General features: G+C 29.0%; 11 protein-coding genes across 11 annotated transcripts; 6 read left to right on the top strand and 5 right to left on the bottom strand.

The window, feature by feature from the left end:
• Window positions 1-5: 5 nt before the first annotated feature.
• RAD5 (DNA helicase RAD5) lies at window positions 6-3,464 on the bottom strand (the record flags this gene model as incomplete). Its single annotated transcript, XM_011273764.1, has 1 exon — window positions 6-3,464. The coding sequence occupies one exon, from the start codon at window positions 3,462-3,464 to the stop codon at window positions 6-8; it is 3,459 nt and encodes a 1,152-aa protein (XP_011272066.1).
• Window positions 3,465-3,875: 411 nt separating this feature from the next.
• Window positions 3,876-4,892, top strand: DLT1 (Dlt1p; the record flags this gene model as incomplete). The annotated part of the gene is made up of 1 exon (XM_011273763.1): window positions 3,876-4,892. One exon carries the CDS (start codon window positions 3,876-3,878, stop codon window positions 4,890-4,892), a length of 1,017 nt encoding a protein of 338 aa, XP_011272065.1.
• A 309-nt stretch (window positions 4,893-5,201) lies between these two features.
• Window positions 5,202-6,395, bottom strand: BN7_5645 (DUF4448 domain-containing protein; the record flags this gene model as incomplete). Its single annotated transcript, XM_011273762.1, has 1 exon — window positions 5,202-6,395. The coding sequence occupies one exon, from the start codon at window positions 6,393-6,395 to the stop codon at window positions 5,202-5,204; it is 1,194 nt and encodes a 397-aa protein (XP_011272064.1).
• A 972-nt stretch (window positions 6,396-7,367) lies between these two features.
• DPI35 (Dpi35p) lies at window positions 7,368-7,922 on the top strand (the record flags this gene model as incomplete). Its single annotated transcript, XM_011273761.1, has 1 exon — window positions 7,368-7,922. The coding sequence occupies one exon, from the start codon at window positions 7,368-7,370 to the stop codon at window positions 7,920-7,922; it is 555 nt and encodes a 184-aa protein (XP_011272063.1).
• Window positions 7,923-9,843: 1,921 nt separating this feature from the next.
• On the top strand, window positions 9,844-11,031 carry BN7_5643 (glycoside hydrolase family 76 protein; the record flags this gene model as incomplete). Its single annotated transcript, XM_011273760.1, has 1 exon — window positions 9,844-11,031. One exon carries the CDS (start codon window positions 9,844-9,846, stop codon window positions 11,029-11,031), a length of 1,188 nt encoding a protein of 395 aa, XP_011272062.1.
• Window positions 11,032-11,892: 861 nt separating this feature from the next.
• On the top strand, window positions 11,893-13,242 carry BN7_5642 (glycoside hydrolase family 76 protein; the record flags this gene model as incomplete). The annotated part of the gene is made up of 1 exon (XM_011273759.1): window positions 11,893-13,242. The coding sequence occupies one exon, from the start codon at window positions 11,893-11,895 to the stop codon at window positions 13,240-13,242; it is 1,350 nt and encodes a 449-aa protein (XP_011272061.1).
• An 872-nt stretch (window positions 13,243-14,114) lies between these two features.
• On the top strand, window positions 14,115-15,473 carry BN7_5641 (glycoside hydrolase family 76 protein; the record flags this gene model as incomplete). Its single annotated transcript, XM_011273758.1, has 1 exon — window positions 14,115-15,473. The coding sequence occupies one exon, from the start codon at window positions 14,115-14,117 to the stop codon at window positions 15,471-15,473; it is 1,359 nt and encodes a 452-aa protein (XP_011272060.1).
• Window positions 15,474-17,287: 1,814 nt separating this feature from the next.
• ASF1 (nucleosome assembly factor ASF1) lies at window positions 17,288-18,058 on the top strand (the record flags this gene model as incomplete). The annotated part of the gene is made up of 1 exon (XM_011273757.1): window positions 17,288-18,058. The coding sequence occupies one exon, from the start codon at window positions 17,288-17,290 to the stop codon at window positions 18,056-18,058; it is 771 nt and encodes a 256-aa protein (XP_011272059.1).
• Window positions 18,059-18,133: 75 nt separating this feature from the next.
• BN7_5639 (uncharacterized protein) lies at window positions 18,134-18,859 on the bottom strand (the record flags this gene model as incomplete). Its single annotated transcript, XM_011273756.1, has 1 exon — window positions 18,134-18,859. The coding sequence occupies one exon, from the start codon at window positions 18,857-18,859 to the stop codon at window positions 18,134-18,136; it is 726 nt and encodes a 241-aa protein (XP_011272058.1).
• A 397-nt stretch (window positions 18,860-19,256) lies between these two features.
• BN7_5638 (Zn(II)2Cys6 transcription factor) lies at window positions 19,257-21,488 on the bottom strand (the record flags this gene model as incomplete). The annotated part of the gene is made up of 1 exon (XM_011273755.1): window positions 19,257-21,488. One exon carries the CDS (start codon window positions 21,486-21,488, stop codon window positions 19,257-19,259), a length of 2,232 nt encoding a protein of 743 aa, XP_011272057.1.
• Window positions 21,489-21,938: 450 nt separating this feature from the next.
• RNA14 (cleavage polyadenylation factor subunit RNA14) lies at window positions 21,939-23,975 on the bottom strand (the record flags this gene model as incomplete). The annotated part of the gene is made up of 1 exon (XM_011273754.1): window positions 21,939-23,975. The coding sequence occupies one exon, from the start codon at window positions 23,973-23,975 to the stop codon at window positions 21,939-21,941; it is 2,037 nt and encodes a 678-aa protein (XP_011272056.1).
• Between the last annotated feature and the right edge of the window lie 184 nt (window positions 23,976-24,159).

The raw sequence follows: 24,159 nt of genomic DNA, 5'->3' as shown, positions 1-24,159 counted from the left end.
ACATTCTATGTAGCTTCAAACAATGTCTCAATTTCTTCAACTCTTCTTCTTCTTCTTTCTTCTTCTTCAGCTTCAACAGCTTCACCAATTGTTCTTTTACGTTCTTGGATTTTCAACATTTTTTCTTCAATACTTCCCTCCATAATAAATCTAACAACTTTAACATTACTTTCTTGTCCAATTCTATGAATACGATCAATAGCTTGATCTTCGATACTAGGTGACCACCATGGATCACACATAAAAGCTCTTGAAGCATGTGTTAAATTTAATCCAACACCACCAGCTTTTAATGATAATAATAACACTGTAACACCTTGTCTTGGTTCTTTAAATTCTTTCAAGATATTTGATCTACTATTTAAACTTAATCTACCATCAAATTTAAAAACTGTTAACCCCTTTTCTAATTGTAATTCTCTTTCCATTATATCCAAAAATGTTGAAAATTGTGAAAAAACAACAACTTTTTCATTAGCTGTTTGATCTCTAATAATTCTTAAATGAGTTAATAATGCATTTAATTTTGATGATTTTAAAGAATTATCGAAAACTGATAATTCAAATTTATTTTTAGTTATTGATAATTCATTTTTCCTAGCTTTAACTAATTTTGAACTTGAAATTTGATGTCTGCAATTTGGACATAAAGTTTCATTACCTTTCATCTCTTGATAATCACAATGTTCTAAAATACATGATATACAAAATGGATGACCACATTCAGTGAATGATAATTGATCTGTTGGAATTGGTTGATTTGTACAAATTGAACATTCTAAATCTTCAATATTTTCAAATTTTTTATAAATATTATTGAAAATTTCACCAACATCTCTTGGATTAAAAGTTTCAGTCATTTTTTTCAAATCATCGGGAATATCAATATTTGTCACTTGTTTTGATGATAAATCTTCATCCATTTCATCTGAACCACCATTAATTAAATCCATATGACAACAAATTTGTCTTAATCTTAAAATATGAACTAAAATTGTTGTATATCTTTTCAAAAGATCACCTTTTGCAATACTTGCACGAACTGAGGATGAAGCTCTTGCTAAAAACCAATCATAAAGAGCTTTTTCCTTTGGACTGAATTTAATTCTTTCAATAACAACTTCCTTTGGTGGTAATTCCACTAATGCCTTACCATCTTTTTTCATATTCTTGGTTCTTCTTAATAAAATTGGTTCTAATATAGATTGAACAACATCAAGAGCTTGTTTATAATTTTTAATTTCAAATGGAACTGTAACGAAAGTTTTCCAATATGAAATATTTGACCATGGTTGTAATTCTAAAAATTTTATTAAGGCAAATAAATCATCTAATCTATTAACGATAGGTGTACCTGTTAATAACCATTTTCTTGAACTTTGTAAATCATAACAAGCTTTTGTAGTTTTGGCCATTCTATTTCTAATATTATGACCTTCATCTAATACAACTCTGAAAAATCTAACAGAAAATAAACCTAATTTTGGTAATTCACCACCTTCAACTTTAACATATGACACTAATTTTGACCATTCATGTTGAATTGTACCATAAGTTGTTAATACAACCATTGGTGGATTTTCACCACATAATTCATTTTTTAAATCTTTACCAGATTCTGTACCATAATAAATTATAATTTTAGAATCTGTATTATTAGCTTTTAAAAATTCATCTTGCCATTGAGATAATAAAGAAGTTGGTACCACAATTAAAGTTGTCTTGAAAGCATATCTTTCCTTTATAGCTAATGATGCATCATAATCTTTATCAAATGGAGCATTATGAACTAAAGCTAATGTAGAAACTGTTTTACCAAGACCCATTTCATCAGCTAATATACCACCACGACATAAAGTTTTCAATATTGGTTTTTCTAATGAAAATTCACCTGAATATAAATTTGCATAAAAGCATTTTTGATCATAATTTTTCCTTAAATCTTCATTTCTCATAACTGCCCATGATCTATCCTTGGGCCATTTAAATTCTTTCCATAATGGATTCATTTGTTCATCTTGTTGATCATTAACAATTTCACGTTCACCACGTAACATCCATGTTAAACCTTGTTTTTGATAAGGTCTTAATTCAAATTTAAAATTATCAAAAGTTTCAGTTTCTGGTAAAGTTGCTAAAACATCTGAAGTTTGAGTTATTCTATAAAATTCTTTCAATTGATTTAAATTTAATTCATCGGCAGGTTTTTGATCTGGATATTGTGTTGGTTGAATGTTATCTGAACTTTCTTCATCTTCTAGATCAATAACTTCATCTTCTTCATCATCATCATTAGCACCATCTGCAGTTCTAACTTGATAATCCAATTTATTAAACAGTTTAAACAATCCAACCTGTCTTTGTCGTATAGCTTTTTCAGCTTCACTTTCAAATTGAACATTGTTGAAACTATGTTGTTTTTGTTTCAATTGTTTCAAACCTTCTTCAAAAGAAGCTTGATCTGCCCATTTTTCAAATATTTTAGAAGTTAAATAACAATCTAATTGAACAATAAATGAATCACCAGTACTTAATCTCCCATCACATAAGACAACAGTAACATCAAAATCACAAATATCTTGATCAACAAGTGGGAACAATATGGCTGCAATATCTTCTGGGACTCTACCAATTTCTTTAGCTCTTGACGGGTCATTATAATCTTGAACTAATTTAATATATGATACGGTAGATGCTGACCCACTACCAACTCTTCTTTTTTTATTTGTATTCTGTGTTGTATTCTTAGCAATTGTTAATTGTGTACCATAAGGTATTGGTCTAACAGTTGGTCTCGTTGCCCATCCAACAACTTGTAAACTACCAATAAATCTTCTCCAACTTATAGTTGGTGATAATTCCTTTTGTTGTATGTTATAACTTGGTTTCCTTCTCTTTGTAGCTGTTCCCTGTGTAGATCTAGATCCTAATGATGAAAATATACTTGGTTGTGTTGAAGATTGTGAATAATTTGGTGATGAACGTAAAGGTGATGATGTAGTAGGTTGCTTTGGAGGTGAAGGATCAAATACAATACCATCATAATAAGCATTCACAGCAGATATCACAGGTGTTTCTTTATCCTTGTGTGTTTCAAATAACTTTTGTACTTCTGGGGGACTAATACCTTGTATAATTGCCTGAAGTTGAGATTCAAAAATCATATAAGCATCATCTTCTTCATTAACATCTTCATCATCTTCATCATTAGCAACAAACAGGTTTTGGCCAGTACCCAGTTTAACATTTCCATCCGTAGCTGTGGTATCAGGAGCTGTGGTTGATTTATCCGTTACTGGCGAGCTCATACTATTTGCAGCATTACTTGATTCTTTCAATATACTATTTTGCCTTATAAAATCATGATGATGTTCTATTGGATCTAGCGGTTCAGATTTGACCTGTGTGGTGGATGATTCCATTGAAGTGTCGAAAAACCTCGAAGTCTCTCTTTCTTGTGACATTCTTACCAATCACCAATATGAACAATTATACTTGTCTTCGATTTTTGCCTTCAATTTGATAATTTTGTAAACAAAATAAATTCATTATACAAATTAAAAAAACGCGTATTTTTCCTTTTTCGCGTCTCATTTTCTAGACTTCCCAAAGAAGAAACTAAAAGTATTTCATCCTTGAATAAGTTTTTTCTGGTTTTTCTTTGTGGCTTCTAACAAAAAAATATAAATAAACATTTTTTGAATTTCATACAACTTCTCGAGAGTTTAAAGGTAAAAGAAAGATAACAACTTCCCATTTTAAAGCTGTTTATTAAACTGAGAAAACAAAGTGCTTGGTGATGCTGATTATATGACATTTAAAGAACATACAATACTTCTTATCAATAATTTCAAAAGAGAAAGTATAACACAAGCATGGCCTCTTCCACATTAAGGAATTGGTCATATAAAACATCTTTAATATTCTTTATTGTGTTTTTCATTGGATTTTGTTCAGTTATACCAATTGATACTATTGTTCAAGCTTCTAAATCATCAAATTATGCTTTGAATACATTCGTTGTTGCCGGTGCATTGGTTTTATTTGGTGTGACAGCTATTATTCTTACAATTTCAAGAATTTATATACAAAAATCTTCATTACAAGATATACCTAAACGTTATGTTCCATTAGATGATGGTGATTTACCAAAAGAATGTGATGTTATGATTAATGAAAATTTTGCTAAATGTGAAAAAATAAGATCTATGGGTCTTGATACAAATGAAGATGTTAAACATCCTGGATTATCAGGTCCAAAATCTGAATTATTACCTCCATCATTAAGTTTTGATGATGTTGTTCGTGCAGTTGGTGATAAATTTAAATATGATGGGTTTTTAATGGGTACTGAAACAAAAGTCCCTAAAAATTCAAGTTTTAGAGAAATTATTTCATATCTTGAGAATCAAGGAGTTGCAACAGATTTAAAATTAAATAGAGATTATGCTGAACTTTATGAAACTTTAAGATATTCTGGAAATTTAATTAATGAACAAGATTTTATAAAATTCATGCAATTATGTATTGATTTTGTTAAATTAGTTAGATTTAATATGGGTGAAACAGAAATTGAACCTATTGATACAAGAAGATATAGTGAATCTGAAATTTCAAGATCAACAACAGGTAATGGATTAAATTCTACAACTATTGATTTTTATTCAAAATTATCATTACCCAAATCATCACAACAACCTCGTCATGGTAGTACAAGTGTTAGTTATTTAGATCCATTCACAACTAATAATAATTATAATAATAAGAGACCAAGTTATTCATATGATAATAATCATGCATCATCATCAATATCAGATCAAAGATATCAAGATCAATTGAAAAGAGTTGGTACAAGTCAAACAGTCTTATCATTTCGATCTAATCATGATTAAATAGTAATCCTTTAATAGAATATAGAGAATAATATAATGTTTAATACTTAAAGTTATTGATTGTATGATCCGTATCTGTCATGTTAAAACTCACTAATCTTAGATGTACATGTCTTCGGTAGATCATTTGGTTAATATAGGCCCAGTAGATTATGAATGTAATTAGAATATCCTAAAAACTTCAATAACTCAATGGCCAAATTGTGATCATATCATCTGGTTACAAATTGGCAAAAAAAAGCTAAAAAAACTCAATATATGGGTATATTCTATATTAATAAATTAAATGCAAATTATATTTTCAAATTTTCATGATGTTTTAATATCATCTTTATTTTGTGGTAATTCTGAATATTTTCTATTATTTTTATTACCTTTAAATTTCCCCAATATACCACGTCTTTTAGATAAAGCTTTTTGTTTAATCTTGGTAATATCACGATCATTACCAGTAATCCAAACGAAAATATACATCCCAATTGCAGCAACTGCTACAACTGATGGAATTGACATCATTATATAATAAGCTGAATCATCAGAAATACCTTCATCTTCTAATTTTCTTGTTTCTTTATTTTTCTTAGCAACTTTTGGACCTTTTAGAATTTTAAAAACAGTTGCATCTTTTAATAAATTAAATTCATCATCTGGAATAGATTCTGGTTGAATTGAAATACCAACTTGTTGTTCAAATTTACCTAATAACCAATCTTCTTGAATTTCTAAAGGATAATAACCATCTATATTTTCAATCCATTCAGAAGTGAAAAATGCAGATTCAACATCTCTTTTATGCATACCTTTATCTCTAATTGATTCTTTAACATAACTTAAATGAATACGAACTTTTTCCACTGAATTTGGATAAAATCTTGAAAACCAAGTTATAAAATAAGTTTTACCTAATTTTAATTGTGAACCTTCTTTTGGAGTACAAAATGGTGCACTTTCAATATTTTTAGCTAGACCTTTTTTATAATAACGATCAGGTGTACATCTAATCAATGGATTTAATGAAACATAAGTTTGATCTTCTGGGATCCATTCAACTTCTTCATGAATAGTATCAGGATCCATATTATGAGCTTTTAAATCTTCATAATTATATGTCACCGTAGTGGCAGTTTGGAAATAAGTTGAATAATCTGGTGAAGCTTTTTTAGTTTGACCATTTTTAATTTGTGGTTTTATAGTTTTTGGAGAACCATCACCATTTAATGAAATCCAAGGTAAAGCTTTATCAGTTTCAGTAGAAGGTTTACCACTAAATGTAACACCTTCTATCACAGTTGGTGTAACAATTTCTCTAACAGATGAATATATGGTACGAACCCATGGTTTTGGGATCTCTGTAGTTGATGAACTTGTTGTTGAATCAGGTACTCTAACTTTCTTATAACGTTTATTTAATTTTGGAGCTGGGGTCACTGTTGGGATTGATATTGATTCAATAATAGCAGCACTAGCCCCCATGGCCAATGCAATGGTATAAAGCAACTTCATAGCAAACACTTCAACTGATTTCAATCACTGAAAATAACCAATAAAGAAACACAAAATATACCAAAAATATACTCAATTAATATACTTTTTTTTTGAGTAAACAATAGTATTTTCAATTCTCAGATCAAAAAATCACTGAGAGAATTAAAAAAAAAAAAAACAGTTACCGAAATATCCTTGATTTCCTAATTGGGTAATAATATGGTATTTTGGAAGACACAAACACAATATGTCTATTTAATCTTTTAAAAACTACATTTAAATCAAATTTAATCAAAAACTAACCAGTATTTTGTCGTTTGATATACCAGTTGTTTTATCCTTATAAAAAAGTCATTTTGGTATGATTTTGACTAAGAAATGACATAATCTGTGAGTATCTGATGGCCTAAGTATATTTTTAAGTGCATATATTTAAAAGTTAAGAGCATAAACTTGAATTTGGAACAAATCACCATTGTCAATTACAGTCTTGAGTCATTTGGTCAAATTCAATTATAAAGGACCATAGATAACCTTTCGAATAATCTTTTCAATCTGTTAAAGTTATAGCTGATACGTAAGGCCAGAAACAAATTTAAACGCATTGGAACATTGGAACATTAAAGTCCATTTCAAAAATATGTCAAGGCCTCTCAAAATCATATCAATTGATGCTTATAATACATTATTTGTCCCTAGATTATCAGTAATGAAACAATATGCTGAAATTGGGTTAAAATATGGTTTAGACTTATCAGAGGATCAATTATCACAAAAGTTTCCAAAAGGTGAGTATATTCAAATTGATTAGACAAAAGGTGAAGACAAGAAACTAATTGATTTACGTTATATATAGCTTATAAAGAATTAAGATCTTGATATCCAAACTATGGGAAAGCACAAAATTTAAACTATGAAGAATGGTGGTCAAAATTATTGATAAACTTATATCATCCAAAAACTATATCTCAAGATTACATTAATGAATTGATGAAATATTTTTCAAGTGATTTAGGATATTCTGGATATGATGATGTTTCAAAATTTCTTTCCAAGTATTCACAAAGAGATGATGTTTTATTTATTGCTTCAAGTAATGGTGATCCAAGAGTTATTGAAATTTTGAAAAGTCTTGATATATTGCAACATTTCCATAAAGTTTATCTTTCATATGATATTGAAGTATCTAAACCAAATAAAGAATTTTTTGAATATATATTAGATGATCTAATGAAAAATGTTGAAGTTTTACAAAATTCATCAAGAGAAGAAATATTTGAATCAATTTGGCATATTGGTGATGAATTAGAAAATGATCTTGAAGCTTCTGGAAAAGCTGGATGGAAAAGTATTTTAATAGATCGTCAAAACCAATTTGAAGAATTAATAAATAAAAAAGATGATGAATCTTTAGCTAAAATTAAATTGAATACAACTCTTCAAACAACAAATTCTATCCATGACAAAGTTATCAAATTGGATGAGAAAAGATTTGTTGTTAATAACTTTGATCAGATTTCAAAGATCATTGGACTAGATGAGTAAATAAAAGAAATCAATTAAACATCAATTCGAGCCTTGAGGAAATCGATTATCGTAGTATTGCTGCTTAATGTATGTTATAAATCCGAAATTTGTTATACATGTAGGAGGTAAACATGTTTCCTTATCTAAATTGAATGCATAATATTTTAACATCTGTCGCATATCAACAAGAACAGCGTACAACAAGGCTGATTGACGAATGAATCGTCAAGTCAGAGTTTGAGCAATATCGATAAACTCAGTTAAACCTTCCCTCAAGTAACTTATAGTTCCACCTTTTTTACTAGTATTTAACCTATTACGCTTTATGACCTTTGCTTCTACTCGGGATTCAAATGAAGATCAACAATCATATATAGTACTCTTCATATGAATTTGAAGGTGGATCATTAATAGTATTCCTTGATTCTGTGGTACAAAATTGGGTCTATACGTACTTTACCATATATGATTTGTATAATTTGTGGCTCAGAAGTTAAAATTGATCAGATCTATTGCACATTTGTATATATCTAAACAAATTAATAGGGATCATTGATACCGATGATAATGAACCTTGATTCTCTTCATGAGATTCAAAATGCCAAACGTATTGCAACTTTACTCATGGATCACAACACCTCTGAGTATATTAAAGTACAGTCAATCTTTGTTAATTAATCTTGAGATCTGATTTCATGTTGTATATGTATACACGATTTTCCAAGATTCATTAAATCTAGAATAAGGAGCTGAAAAAAAATTTCTTTTGACACCGCTGTAAATCAAACGGTTTAACTTAATTAGGAATCTTGAAGGAACAGGTGGGTATAAATCTTCACCAAGGTAACCGATGTGATGCTTCTAATATAAAGAAAGGAGGTGTCTGGTATACCAGAAGTAAACGTAGTGAGCAGTAAGATATCTTGTACTGAGAAGATAATAAACATCTACTGGGTTGACACGATAGTAGATACAGAGTATAATGAAAAAGAGAAAACAAACAACGGTTCTGAGTTCATAACGCACGCTAATCTTGATTCATGTATACTAATTTCAAATCTCAGATGAAATATTCACCTTCAAACGTTTGTAAGTTATCGGTAATCATTTTGTTGTTGGTATTTGAGCTTTGATGATTTGATCCTTGAAGTTGGATTTAAGAAAGGTACATCATAAATCAGCTCTCCTTACATAAACAAACATAATTAAAATTTTGAGGTGTAGTATCCGTTTAAACTTCCAAACAATTGATTGTTGAAACTTGAAACTTGAAACCAATAGCCTATATGGATTCAAGATCAACTCTTTGTTCAAAAGATTTGCTATTGTGAATACCGAAGAACTTAGAAGCCTTAAAAGGTTAGGTTCACTTCTTACTGTCTTATTGTGAAACAACCGTCAAACCAACAAATGAAAACTATGGCTTGGAATTTGGAACTTGTAAGTTGAACAAGTCTTATCTTTCAACCGCAGTAAGTATCTATGTAGATTTGATCCTGTGTAAATTTGAAACGCTCCCAAGGTTCATATTTTCATAAATTTTCTGTTCAGTTTTACAAATTTTACAAATTACGCGTGTTTAAGCATCAATCACAAAACAACTGCGCAACACTTCAAAGAACTTTTTTGGCCTTTCATGGGCCATTTTGCACTCAAACCTGTAAGAGAAAAGATTGTTCCTTTATGAAACAGATTTAAACATATGAAAACATGGTTTTAACTCATTTAAGTAATTCTTGGAATATTAAAGATCATCGTATTATATGTACCCTTGAATCTTGAATCTTGATCAAACTTTGGTGATTTTATGAATCTTGAAACATGATATTTAAACAAATGAGAATCCCTTTTATTGAAAACAATAAGTTCATACAAAATGATAGGATCAAGGTCAATAGTCATTCATTACATCACAAAATAACCTTCACAAGTTCTTATAATGCGTTTCACTCATTTAGTTATAAGTTCTTTAACATTCATTCAATCATTAGCACTTGATTTAGATACTTCAGATTCAAAATCAATTTGTAAAGCTGCAAGTACTATCGCTCAAGGTGCTTTACATTACTATGATGGTTCAGAATATGGTGGATCAGTAGGTTGTTTCAAACCACCATATTATTGGTGGGAATATGGTGTTGCATTTGGTTCATTAATTAAATATCAACATCTTTGTGAAGATAATACTCATGAAAATTTAGTTTATAATGCTATTGTTTCACAAATGGGTGATGATAAAAATTATCAACCAACAAATCAATCAAATACTGAAGGTAATGATGATCAAGCAACTTGGGGTCTTACTGTTTTAGAAGCTGCAGAAAATGGTTTCAAATCTCCAGAACAAGATGGTCATCCAAGTTGGACTCAATTAGCCAAAAATGTTTTTGATGCAATTTATAAAAGATGGGATGAAGATTCTTGTAATGGTGGTCTTAGATGGCAATATGAAGAAAGTCGTGGTGGTTATAATTATAAAGCTACTGTGGCTAATGCAAATTTATTTCAAATGAGTGCAAGATTAGCAAGATTAACTGGTGAAACTAAATATGTTGATTCTGCTAAAGAAATTTATAATTGGATTTTAGGTTCTGGTTTAGCTCATGAAGGTGAATGGGGGATTGAAGTTTATGATGGTTCATATACAGATGATAATTGTACTGATGTTACAAAAGTTTTATGGACATATAACTATGGTGTTTTATTAGCTGGTACTGCATATCTTTATGATGTTACAAAAGATGAAGAATGGAAAGATCGTACTTCAAAAATCATTTCAGGTTCACAAATTCTTTATAATAATACTGTTCTTTATGAAAGAGCTTGTCAAACTTATGATATTTGTAACACTGATCAAAGAGTTTTCAAAGCTATTTATGCAAGATATTTAGCAATTGCAGCTAAATTAATTCCAGATACTGCTGAAACTGTTAAAGGTTTAATTGAACCAAGTGCTGAAGCTGCTGCTCAATCATGTTCAGGTGGTTCAGATGGTGTTACATGTGGATTAAACTGGAATATTGATGGTTGGGATGGTAAATATGGTTTAGGTGAACAATTAAGTGCATTGGAAATTATTCAAAACTTATTGGTCACTGATAGAGATGGACCAAAGAAACATAATTAAAGATATACCCAATTTAATTTCATTTAATTTTTCTTCATTCGTTCAAGTTTAGTGTGTTTTTAGTTCAAAATTGCATATAGTTTTTAGTTTAATTGTATTATAGATGGGGAAGAGGTCTTCAATATATCACGTTCGTTTATTAGTTTAAAACTCTTGTAGAAAATATTAAAAATAACTAGCTAATACTACTATACATAATACTAATATTAAATTCTTAAAGCCTAGACTCACATTATAAAAATTCACGCGTCTGGTGTTTGGGTTTCAGGAACTATAGTCTCCAAATTCTGATATTCTATTTTTAGAATGCGCGCTGCTGTCAAAACACCAGGACACCACTATTTGTGATTCTTAGACCCTTCAGAGAAACATAGCCTAATTATCTTTTCTTTTATTGATTTACTGAAAGGGTCCAACAGATTCACACACATCATCTGTTAGATATATGGAGAAGATGATGGAGAAAGGGTCTATTAGAGGGTGGTTAGAGTTAAAAAAATGACATATAAAATACAAGACCAAGTTAAAGCCAAGTATGCAGAGAAAGCGTTTATTTTATTAGTATCTTGATAAATTTACTGTGTATAATCTAGATGTGTGTAGTCCCTGTTTTGCAGGTCTTGGGGCTTTCTTGGTATTTAAGTTTCAAAACATTTTTTTTGATTTGGAAAATGGGAAGGGAAAAATTCCAAAACAAAATAAAACAAATTTAGATTAAATATTTACGTATTTTCTTTGATATTAGTTTGATTTTAAAGTCAACCTTTCTTTGATTGAATTGGTGAATTCACTACAGTTTTATTTATCTTTCGACTGAAGAAGGATAAAGATCAGAAAGAGATCTATACTACATAATTGAAAATGAAGATCTCGTTACTACTACCGTTATGTTTATTATTCTCCACAACTTTAGCATTGGATTTAGATATAAATGATCAAGATTCTATTTGTTCAGCTGCTGGAACAGTTGTTAATGGTATGCTTGATTATTATGATGGTAAAAAGTATGGTGGTGTTGTAGGGATGTTTCAAGCTCCATACTATTGGTGGGAAGCTGGTCATGCCTGGGGTGGTGTTTTAGATTATTGGTATTATTGTCAAAATGATTCAGTTGAAGATGTTCTTTATTCTTCTTTAATGGCACAAAGAGGTAATAATAATGATTTCATTCCAAAGAATCAATCAACTACAGAAGGTAATGATGATCAAGGTTTTTGGGGGATTTTTGTTATGAGTGCAGCTGAAAGAAATTTTACAGAACCAAAGGATAAAGATGTTCCAGATTGGTTAAGTATGAGTCAAGCTGTTTATAATACAATGTGGGAAAGATGGGATAGTGATAGTTGTTCAGGTGGGTTAAGATGGCAAATTTTTACTTGGAATTCAGGTTATGATCATAAAAATACAGTTAGTAATGCTTGTCTTTTCCAAATGGCTTCAAGATTAGCAAGATTTACTGGTAATGATTCTTATGTTGAAACTGCAGAAACTGTTTATCAATGGTTAATTGATACTCAATTTGTTGTTGATGGTGATAAAGCTTATGTTTATGATGGTGCTGATATTTCAAATAATTGTTCAGATATTGTTAAATTAGAATGGTCTTATAATTATGGTTTATTAATTGGTGGTGCTGCTTATTTATACAATTATACTGAAAGTGATGATTGGTTACAAAAATTAACTTCTTTAGTTAATGGTGCAAAAGATTTTTTCAAAGATGATATCATGTATGAAAGAGCATGTCAAGGAGCAGATAATTGTAATAATGATCAACGTTCGTTTAAAGCTGTTTTTTCAAGAGCTTTAGGTATGACAACAAGATTAGTTCCATCATTATATGATGAAATTAGACCTTTATTAGAATCATCTGCAGAAGCTGCAGCTAAATCATGTTCAGGTGGTTCAGATGGTGTTACTTGTGGTTTAGATTGGACTAAAGGTTCATGGGATAATAAATATGGGTTAGGTGAACAAATGTGTGCATTAGAAATTTTCAATTCTTTATTAGCACCAGAATCACCTGCACCTTATAATCATGAAAATGAAGGTGTTGGTCAAGGTAATGTTGATGCTGGTAAAGATTCGGATTCTACATCATTAGATCGTAGTGATTTGAAAATTGAAACAAAAGATAGAGCAGGTGCTGCAATTGTCACAGCTATTTGTTTATTGATCTTGATTATTGGTTCTATTTGGATGATTATGTGAATTTATTCCATTACTTTTCAATACTTATTATCAATATTTCATTTCTGTACATTAGTTTGGTTCACATAAACATTACATTCATTATTATGCATTTCTTTTCTTCTCAGGTTGTTTCATAAAGTTTTTTTTTCTTTGTTTTTCAGTTATACGTGTATATTATTTTATTTTAATTGTATATTATTTACAATTATTGATATTGGTAAGTAGTTGTGATTTTGATGAACGGGTACTACGTCTCATCCCGTCAAAATATTGTCAAATGCTTCAATAATATCCAAAGAAAACTACAAATATACCAAATGAACTACGTAAAGGACAATGACAATATCATCAGCCTTCAAAAACATTAAATAACACGCTTTTCCCCAGACTTCCCATAAGTTTCCTACAAAATTGTCTTAAATCGTGAAGACCTTAAAAATTTCGCGCGTGGTTTGTTTACGTATTGAACCCTTAATTTTTATCAAAACATCACCAAATTCAATCAAAAAAACTGGATTTCAATACTTTAAACATCGTTTCTGATGGTTGAATGATAATCATAGCCAAACATCATTTAAAATATCTTCTATTCCAACTATTTGATACCTTTTTGGGCCTAATCAGCCGCAATGTCCCAATGTTCAACAAGGCCATGATGATTTTTTGGCGCCCAGTAAACTGATCCAAGAATTTTTGCAAATATGAATTTTGAAGGTAAAAAAAGCTAAAGAATCAATTTTTTATAAATATGTTGATGATTCCATTGTGATTTTGAAAGGGTTATTAAGCCTATTGAAATCCTGTTATTCATTTTGGTTGTGTCATAGTCATTCGTTTGTGTCAAAAGTATCACGGTTATCACTTAATAAAGAATCATTACCATATACAGAATGAAGATCAATCCACTGCCGCTTTTATTGTGTTTTACGACGTTAATTAACGCATTGGAAATTGATATACAAGATAAAAAATCAATATGTTCAGCATCTTCTCAGGTTTATAGAGGGATGATGGATTATTATGATGGTGATAATTATGGTGGAGTTGTCGGGATGTTTCAACCTCCGTATTATTGGTGGCAAGCTGGTCATGCTTGGGGTGGTGTTATAGATTATTGGTATTATTGTGGTAAAAATGAATCTGTTGAACAAGTACTTTATGATTCTTTAATGGCTCAAACTGGTAAGAATTTTGATTATATCCCACAAAATCAATCCACAACTGAAGGTAATGATGATCAAGGTTTTTGGGGGATTTTTGTAATGAGTGCAGCTGAAAGAAATTTTACACCACCTCATGAAGATTCAGATGTACCAGATTGGTTAAGTATGAGTCAAGCTGTTTATAATACAATGTGGGAAAGGTGGGATACTGAACATTGTGGTGGTGGTCTTAGATGGCAAATTTTTGAATGGAATTCAGGTTATGATTATAAAAACACTGTTAGTACAGCATGTCTTTTCCAAATGGCTGCAAGATTAGCTAGATTTACACGTAATGATTCTTATGTTGAAACTGCAGAAACTGTTTATCAATGGTTAATTGATTCAGAATTCATTGTGGAGGAAGAAACTACAAGAGTTTATGATGGTTCAGAAATTGGTGATGGGAATTGTTCAAATATTGTTAGATTAGAATGGACTTATAATTTTGGATTAATGGTTTCAGGTGCTGCATATATTTATAATTATACTGAATCAGATGAATGGTTTGCTCGTGTATCACATTTAGTTAATGGTGCTAGTGTATTTTTCGATGATGGAATTTTATATGAAAGAGCATGTCAAGGTCCAGATAATTGTAATAATGATCAACGTTCTTTTAAAGCTGTTTTTTCAAGATCATTAGCCATGGCATCAGTTTTAGTTCCTGCATTATATGATGATATTAGACCATTATTAGAAAGTTCAGCAGAAGCTGCAGCTAAATCATGTTCAGGTGGTTCAGATGGTGTTACATGTGGATTAGATTGGACAACTGGTGAATGGGATGGTAAATATGGATTAGGTGAACAAATGAGTGCATTAGAAATTTTTAATAGTTTAGTTGCACCTTTATCACCAGCTCCATTTTCACAAGAAGATGAAGGTGTTGCCGTAGGGAATCCTAATGCTGGTATAGATTCTGATTCAACTGATTTGGCACATCAAAAATTAAATATAACAGGAAGAGATAAAGCAGGAGCTGCTATTATTACTGCTTTGATAATGTTAAGTATAATTATTGGTGCCATATGGATGGTTTTATGATTTTTAAAGAAATTTAATTTGTATTATAATTTATAGTAGTTTGGTTTGTATATTTAACTGAAGAAACGCGGTTATATGCATAAATTTGGTACCCTTAGGCATAAATATGTAGTTTCCTGAGCAATAATGTGCATAAACGCAGTCATTTCAGAAGTTATGCACAACTTTAAAGGATAAAAACCTATAATTTTACCAAATTTATAAATTATATACCTATGAAATATAAAAGTCCATATAATGGTTCTTAATGCTTTAAATTTAACAGATCTAAGTGTTGTTGTAATATAGCTCCAGAAGCAGTTGTACTTCTTTTTTTTTTTAGATATCTAGTGTTATAACTCATCGAGTTTTGCAATTTTGGTATACACTTGATTCCTAAGCTTAAGATTATTCGAAAATAAGTTCTACAATCTTGCTACCAAATATTGAAATTCAATTTATCAATAAGTATTCATATATCACTTGAATTATAATATTTATATATCCATTATCATTATATTCGTGATGTTATTATGATAGAGATCAATTACGAGTTTCATATAAAAGTTCAACTAATTTATCAGCTTTATTTTAGTATCAGAGATTGATATGTCACATTCGTGTTAAGAGAATCTATAGAGTATCTGTACAAGCTAACAGTAGTAGCTATACATTAAAGCTATTGAATTGATATTACCTTCAATTAATCTTTCATAAGGTCTTTGGAGAAATTTAAGAGTTCTTCCATGAAGGTATCAAGTCAACACATATAGATCACACAATCAACATCAATATGTCAAAATTACCAATGTTAATCAGGAATTATCAGATGTCTTTGAAAATGTCTTAATATTGTTTATACTTTTGCTAAACCTATAATAATCTTTTCTATATATATTGCATAAAATTTCGATAAAATTCACAATTCTTTATTAAACTAAACATAAACTAATAATAATTCATTCATCATTGTTATTCAATAAATTTTTTTCACATCAATTTGAATTGGTTCACTTTTATATGTTGTTAATTATCCTCTCATAATGAAATTTATTATTGGATTGTAACATATAACAAGGTGATGATGATCTTTCCATTTAATGTAGAAGTACCTAAATATGATTTATTAGGCCGCGTTAAAATCATAGGGAAATACTACTATTGAAATTATTTCCAACTTCACAAATCATAAAATCTAAATTGAATGAAGAATGCATATATATATATATATTATGTTATTAAAAAATTATATATGTAATATAATTATTCTTATATTACTCTTTATATTAGCTTGAGGATCGGATAAATGAATTTTCCGAGCTTCGGGTAAATAAACATTTATGATTAATATAATTTTGAATTAATTTGATAAGAAAAGTATGATTTTTAATGTATGAAAATAATCTATTCCTTTCATATTTTATTATTATAGGCTTAGATCATTCAAATTATTAGTTTGAAATTTTGGTTTTTTCAAATTTCCAATTAAAATGTATCCTCAATATTTTAAATTTACTTTTAAACCTTAAATTAGCTGAAATTTCAAATTTTCAAAAGTATGAATTTCACAAATTTAAAATAATGGTAATATTTTTAGATTTACAAAAATAATATATATATATTTAAATTTATATACTTCCTAACAAATATATTCTTAAAATTTCAATTTAAATTCCTACTAGTTAAAATTAATAATATTATAAAACCAATTCGCGAAGAGTTTCAAAATTCCCATACGCGAAAAATTCCAAAATCAAAAAGAAAAATTTAAACGCGTTTTTAATACTTTTATACTATAGAACCAGATATCAATCAACCATCACCATCCATCAATCATGTCAATTGTTTCATTATTAGGTATCAACGTCTTAAACAATCCAGCAAAATTCACTGATCCATATCAATTTGAAATTACATTTGAATGTCTTGAACCTTTAAAAGATGATTTAGAATGGAAATTAACATATGTTGGATCATCAAGATCTTTAGAACATGATCAAGAATTAGATTCTATATTAGTTGGTCCTGTTCCAACTGGTATAAATAAATTCTTATTCACTGCAGATCCACCAAGTGCTGAATTAATTCCTTCAAATGAATTAGTTTCAGTTACTGTTATCTTGTTATCATGTTCATATTCAGATAGAGAATTTGTTAGAGTTGGTTATTATGTTAATAATGAATATGATTCAGAAGAATTAAGAGAAAATCCACCAAATAAAGTTCAAGTTGAACATGTTACAAGAAATATCTTAGCTGAAAAACCAAGAGTTACAAGATTTAATATTGTTTGGGATAATGATGATGGAGTTGAAGAATTCCCACCTGAACAACCTGATGCTGATTTAGTTGAAGATGATGAAGAAGCTTATGGACAAGAAGAAGGTCAAGAAGAAGGTCAAGAAGAAGAAGAAGATGATGATGAAGAAGCTGTAGAAGAAGGTGAAGAAAAAGACAAGATACAGAATGAAAAACCAAGTGAACAATCAAGTGAACAAACAGAACAAATTGAACAAGGTCCAATAGAGGAAGAAATTAAAACTCCAAAAGATGAAGATAATCAAATTAATAATCAACTTGAAGTTAAAACCCCAGCTGATGAATAATGAACAATAGAAAAGTAATGTATAATAAAGAAATATAAAGCATGTATTTAGAATAACTCCTATGTAATTCAAGATTTACCTTAACTCTTCATAAATTTCATTGATAATTTGAAACATTCTTGTAATTTTCAATTTCAATTCATTATTTGGTTTTAAAATTCTTGAAATTTTATCAGGATGCCATTTAATCCTTTCAAATTTAATAAAATCTAAAAGTTTTCCCATTTGATTAGTTTCAAAATTTTTATAAAAATTTAATAATTGATCCTTATTAATATTTGAATCACCTAGGGGGAAATAAATTTCATTTAAACCTTGAGATTTAATCCTTTCCCAATTTTTCAAATAAGTAATTAAATCATCATAATCACTTTTCTCTTCTTTTCCATATTTTGATTCTAAATAATCAGGTTTTGACTCAAATTTTGGTAATTCACAATAAGACCAATCAAATGTTGATTTATTTTCAATTATTGGTTTGAAAGAGCTTTTATTATAATAATTGGAAGTTGATGAATTACCAATAAATCTATAACCATTAATTGAAGGACCAAATTCAATGAAATTTAAATCTAAAGATTCTTTGGAAGGTGATGGTGAAGTATTAGATCTTGTATCATATTTAGTCTCATCATTATCACTATCACTATGATTTAAATCTAATTCATCAATTATTTTCCCCTTTCTTTGATCTTTCTCATGATCATTAACTTCATGTTTAACTGATTTAAACTTCAATCTATTTGATTTATTCAACTTTTTATTTGATTTCTTATTTATTTTATCATTTTGTTTCATCATTCATCTCTAAACAAAATATAACTTTCATTAAGATCCAATCAAATCCAATTATTTTACAATCCGTTGATTTATGAAAGTACCAAAATTTAAAAAACAAGTGCGTATCTTCTTTCTTAAATTGGTTAAAATTTCCCATTTTCCCCCCAGAATTTATCTGTCATTTTTAAAGTATGAGACAAGAGTGTCAATAAGAAAACATATACACCATAAAATTTATATAATATTAAAATTATACAATTTATTCAATAAATATATAAATTAAATATATTAAATTATCGTCTATATAAATATATAGTATATCCAGTATACCATTGACTATTATGAGTTTAGTGCATATATATTAATAAATGGTGTTACAACTTTTTCAACCTAAAGGTTTCAAAAGGTTTCGAAAGTTTTAACCTAACAACACTTCCCACCCCCATTCTTTCATAATACAACTCCAATGAGTCCTTGAATTAATCCCCTTTTGCTCTAAATCATCATCATCCCCAATCAGATTCTCAATTCTTTTTTCAATCCCCCAATCATTAACCCCAGAACCACCACTTGTATTACCACCAACTTCAATTTTTGGAGTTGTTGAACCACTTCTAATACTTATTCTTTCATCTTTTCTTTTCCAAACTTCTTTAACAATTTCATGAGCACGATCTAAATTACCTAATAACATCATCTTGGATAGAATGGACCAACGATTTTCTATCCAAAGGCGATCTTCAGGTTCATCCATTTCACATGATGCCACAAGTAAGGGGAAAATATGAATTAATCCAGTCCTGGAATTTGTTGGAATTGAAGCTAAGAGCATCAATATCTTCTTTGCCAAAGTTTTAGAACTTTGTGATGGAATTTCAGGAATTGCTTGATGTAAATATAACAATGTTGCATAACGATATGATTCAGCTGTTGATATAAGTGAATTTGAATCACAATAAGGATCTGATGCTAAATTTTTAGAGAAATTTTGCATATTTGGTTTCCAATTTAATAATTCATTTTGATAATGAACAGCATTTGAAACCATTTCAAGAGTTTTCTTATGAGTTTTAAATTTTGTTATTAAAGTAGCTGTACGACCTATAATAAAGAATAAATCACGAGCACATCCTAATAATGGATCAATATCATCCATTGAAAAATAAATAGATTCTGAAGTTGATGGTGATTCTAAATCCTCGGGATGTAATAAAAAATCTCTTGCAGAAGGATTCTTAACAGTTTTTAAATGTTTGAAAAAAAATGAATCTTCATCATAAGTATTTGAATCAATTAATGTTGAGCTAACCAATTTGGAAAGAACATCATGATAAATAAAACTTGCACATAACCATTTGAAAGCTGGTGATAATTGAGTAACATCTTCTTCTTTGAAAACTTTTTGTATTATTGATCTTGCACCTCTTAAATGAGCAATCCCTGTTGTTATTTGAGTATACCAAGATTCTGTAACTGATAATGTAAAACATGTAGCTAAGGCAACATCATTTGATATTGAATTATTAGTAAGACCTTGAGCTAATTCATTAATACTTTGTTTCATATAAACCGTTGATTGTTGTTTGAGGTCAGGATCTGTACGACCCAAATGAGCCATTGTCATTGCTGCAATAGCTTTAAATAAAACACTATGTTCCAAAGCCATTGGCCATATGTATGTTTGCCATGGATTTTCTGAAAATGTCTTGACTGTCATTATTGGTGATGTGAAATTATGAAATGCAGTTGAAATTTTATTAAATTCTTGATTAAAATTTGATGGTGATGTATTTATAAGGAATTTTTCAGGTAAGTCTAAATGGAATTGTTTAAATGCATTTTGAAATTGAAATAATTCTAGGGAGCTTTCAATTGAATCAGAATTGAATATAGAATCAACTGATGAAGCTCTTTTGAAATTTTTAGGATCTTCTTCAAGGGATAATTCTTCATCATCATCAATTATTGCCGATGTATTTTGATTTGTTGTTAATGGATCAAGATCATATTCCATTAATTTTGGTAAAATTGGTATTTTTTGATGTTGTATGCCTGGTTGTAAACCAGGTAATTCTAATTTTGGTAATGATATATCTTGATGGTTTAAATCTTTTGGTTTGGAACCTTCACTCATTGTTCTAATCAAAGGGTAAGGTTGTGATGATCTTCTTGATGAAGGACCTGATGAACCAGTACTTAGATCTTCAATATTTGAATTTAAATTTGGATTCATCCCCATTGACATTAATTCATTTTGTCTTGCTAATTCTTGGAATGTTTTACCAGCTATTGATATTGAAGCTTTTTGTAAAGCAGATTGGAAAATATTTGAATTTGGTTCAGACATTGCTCTTTCCATTGATTTTGATAATTCTTTTGAAGGTTTCCCCGTAGTATTATTTACATCACTAATACTTGATTTTCTTTGTTTCTTAATCTTTTGACTTGTAGTTGTCTCTTCAAAACTTTTCCATTTAAAATTAGTTGAATAACCACCACATGAAATGTTTTTTTTAGTACAATTCAAACAATGAGGTTTTGTTTCATCACATTTTAATCTTTTCTTCTTACAAGTTAAACAACCATTTCTTGATTTTGAATTTTTTTTAGGTTGAACTGGTTGTTGAGAGGCCATTGTAGTGATGAGCATGGTGTACTTATAGCTGTGCTTAATAGCCTGTCTTGATGTTGGATATTGTTTGTTATTATAAGTTGATTCAAAGCTGAGTATTTCTTTATATTTAAATAACTCGGATTGATAAGCTCGCGGTTGAATACCTTTTTATGAAAAGTAGATAACGAGGAGAAATCAAGAAGAACACAAAGTAATAACAAAGAATTCAAAGAAAGTGAGAAGGAGTAAGCAATAATAACTGGGAAATAAAGGAACTGAAAGAGAGAAGGAAATGATTAATTGTTTGGTTTTTATTTGCTTAATATTTCATTTTGTTATTCTTTTGTACTCATTTCTTATCAAATCCCATCGGAATTATAAATATTAAAGTCATCGGGATTATACAATTAGTACTAATTTAATCGAGAACAAAGACTACTAATATATGACTATGATATTCTCAAAGATGTACCATATATCTATACACTACTCACTCAACAACTTAATCAATGCTTCATTATCAACCAATCTTTCTTTGAAAACACCACTATTTGGTAATACTCTTAATAAATTATAAACTTCATCACTAACAAATTGTTTAGAATCTGATATTGTTTGTGATGGTTGTTGTTGTTGTGGTTGTTCTGTTGATTGTGTTTGTTGTCTCTTGTTACTATCAGTCTCATCTTCTATAACTTCTTCAATTGATCTTTTCTTAGTCTCTTCTGGTTCTTCTGGGAAATCAACTAATTTAATTAAATCATCATTATATGGTAATTCATCATTATATATTTTGATAAAGTTTGTAAAATCATCTTCATTGGGGAATTTCTCACTAAATTTGCTCTTTAATTTCTGAACATTCTGGATATTACCAAAATTTAATTCATATTTAATCATAATTTTAAAAATTAATTTAATCCAATTTGAATCTAATTCTTTTGAATTTATTGTTGTTTCAAAAACAGTTTTTAAATTATTATCATCATTAATATCAATTAAATATTTTAAATATTTATAAATATATTCACCATCATTACCAAAATATGTTGATTTAAGACCTAATTCAAAAACTTTTATACTAGTCTTAGTCGAGGTCATCTTAGATTCCATAAGGGCAACTTGATGGAAAATATGATGTGTTAATGTCTTTCTTGTTGCCCTGGCTTTACTGAAAATGGTTCTTGATTCTTTCATACCTTGTAATCTTTTTATAGATTTAAACCATTCAACATTTATTAATGTAATAATTTTACTTAATCTTGTCAATTCTTTTTGTTTTATGATGATTTCCTTATTTGATTTGAATAATTCTTGTTTTAATTCTTCAGGTTTTGATTCTTCTTCATCATCTCCTATCAATTCCCCTTTCACTTCTTCAATTTCAAGTTCTACTTTCTCAAATTCATTAGTATAATATTTAACCAATTTTTCATAACCATTTCCAACAAGAGAAACTTCATTTTTCAATTCATAAATCTCCAAAATCTTAAAATTTATAGTTATACAACCTGGTAAAACCCCCAATGACATCTTGATAACATCATCAATCTTATCATTATTAATACCATATTTCAACTGAATAAAATTTAAAAATTTCCACCATAATTCAATACTAAAACTTTGTGCTTGGATAGAATTCATCAAGATATATTCTAATCTTACATATAAATCATCATCACTTAAATTCATCTTATTCTGTAATTCCCAATTAATCCAATTTATCCATTTCTTAACTTGTTGTGGATCAGCTTTTGTAGGAATTTCAATATTTCTTTGGAGCCCTGTGGTTAAATTATTAATCTCTTTTAAGAAAGATCTTGAATCCATATAACCTGAACTTGATTCACTTATAAATTTCCTTGCCGTTGTTGAATTTAATTCATTTTCAAATTTATTATAATCATTCCAAATCAATTCAATCCCCTCGATTGGTAATTTTAATAATTTTTGATAAATTTTACGTTTCAAATCCATCTTGGTTTGTGAATCCCATGAATTTATTGGTTTCCAATCATTAATAAATTTTAAATAATCTAACCATATTGATAAACCTTGAGGATCAAATCCAATTTTATCTAATGCAATATCAAAAGCTTGGAAAATATTCCTTCTAGAATCTTCACCACCTGTAATTAAATTATTTTTTCTGAAAACATAAGAGATATATAATTTCCAAACAGGTATAGACTGCAATCTTAATAAACATTTCCTAAATAAATTTTCCACTTGTTCAAAATTATCACGTTGTAATTCAAATGATATATAATTAATCCATTCTTGATATCTAAATGGGAAACGACCTAAAAACTCATCATACACAGATCTAACTTCATCAATTTTATCCTTTGATTGGGTTTTAGAAATTAAATTTATCCATGATTCAAAATCTAATGGATAATCTTTTAAATGATCTTGTAATTGTCCAATAACATCATTTGCTAATCTTTTCTTACGTTTGGGGATATTTGTTGTTGATGGTTGTGGTGTTGGTGTTGGTTCCACATCTGGAGTAGAGGACATTGTATAGTCAATTGAGATGATTGAGATGATTGATCAATTGAGATAATACCTAATACCTAATAGATCTAATTTGATTTATTTGATAAATTGATTTGTTTTGAATTTTCCAAAATGCAAATTCAATTCCGACTTATGTCATGTGACTGAAATTCACAAATTCCGAGGGGCTGATAATTAATACTCA

Source organism: Wickerhamomyces ciferrii, contig 00224 (assembly GCF_000313485.1).
Source record: "Wickerhamomyces ciferrii WGS project CAIF00000000 data, strain NRRL Y-1031 F-60-10, contig 00224, whole genome shotgun sequence".
NCBI lineage: Eukaryota > Fungi > Ascomycota > Saccharomycetes > Phaffomycetales > Wickerhamomycetaceae > Hansenula > Hansenula ciferrii.
The sequence above is the reverse complement of the archived record's forward strand: the minus strand, read 5'-3'. Positions and strand labels throughout refer to the sequence as shown.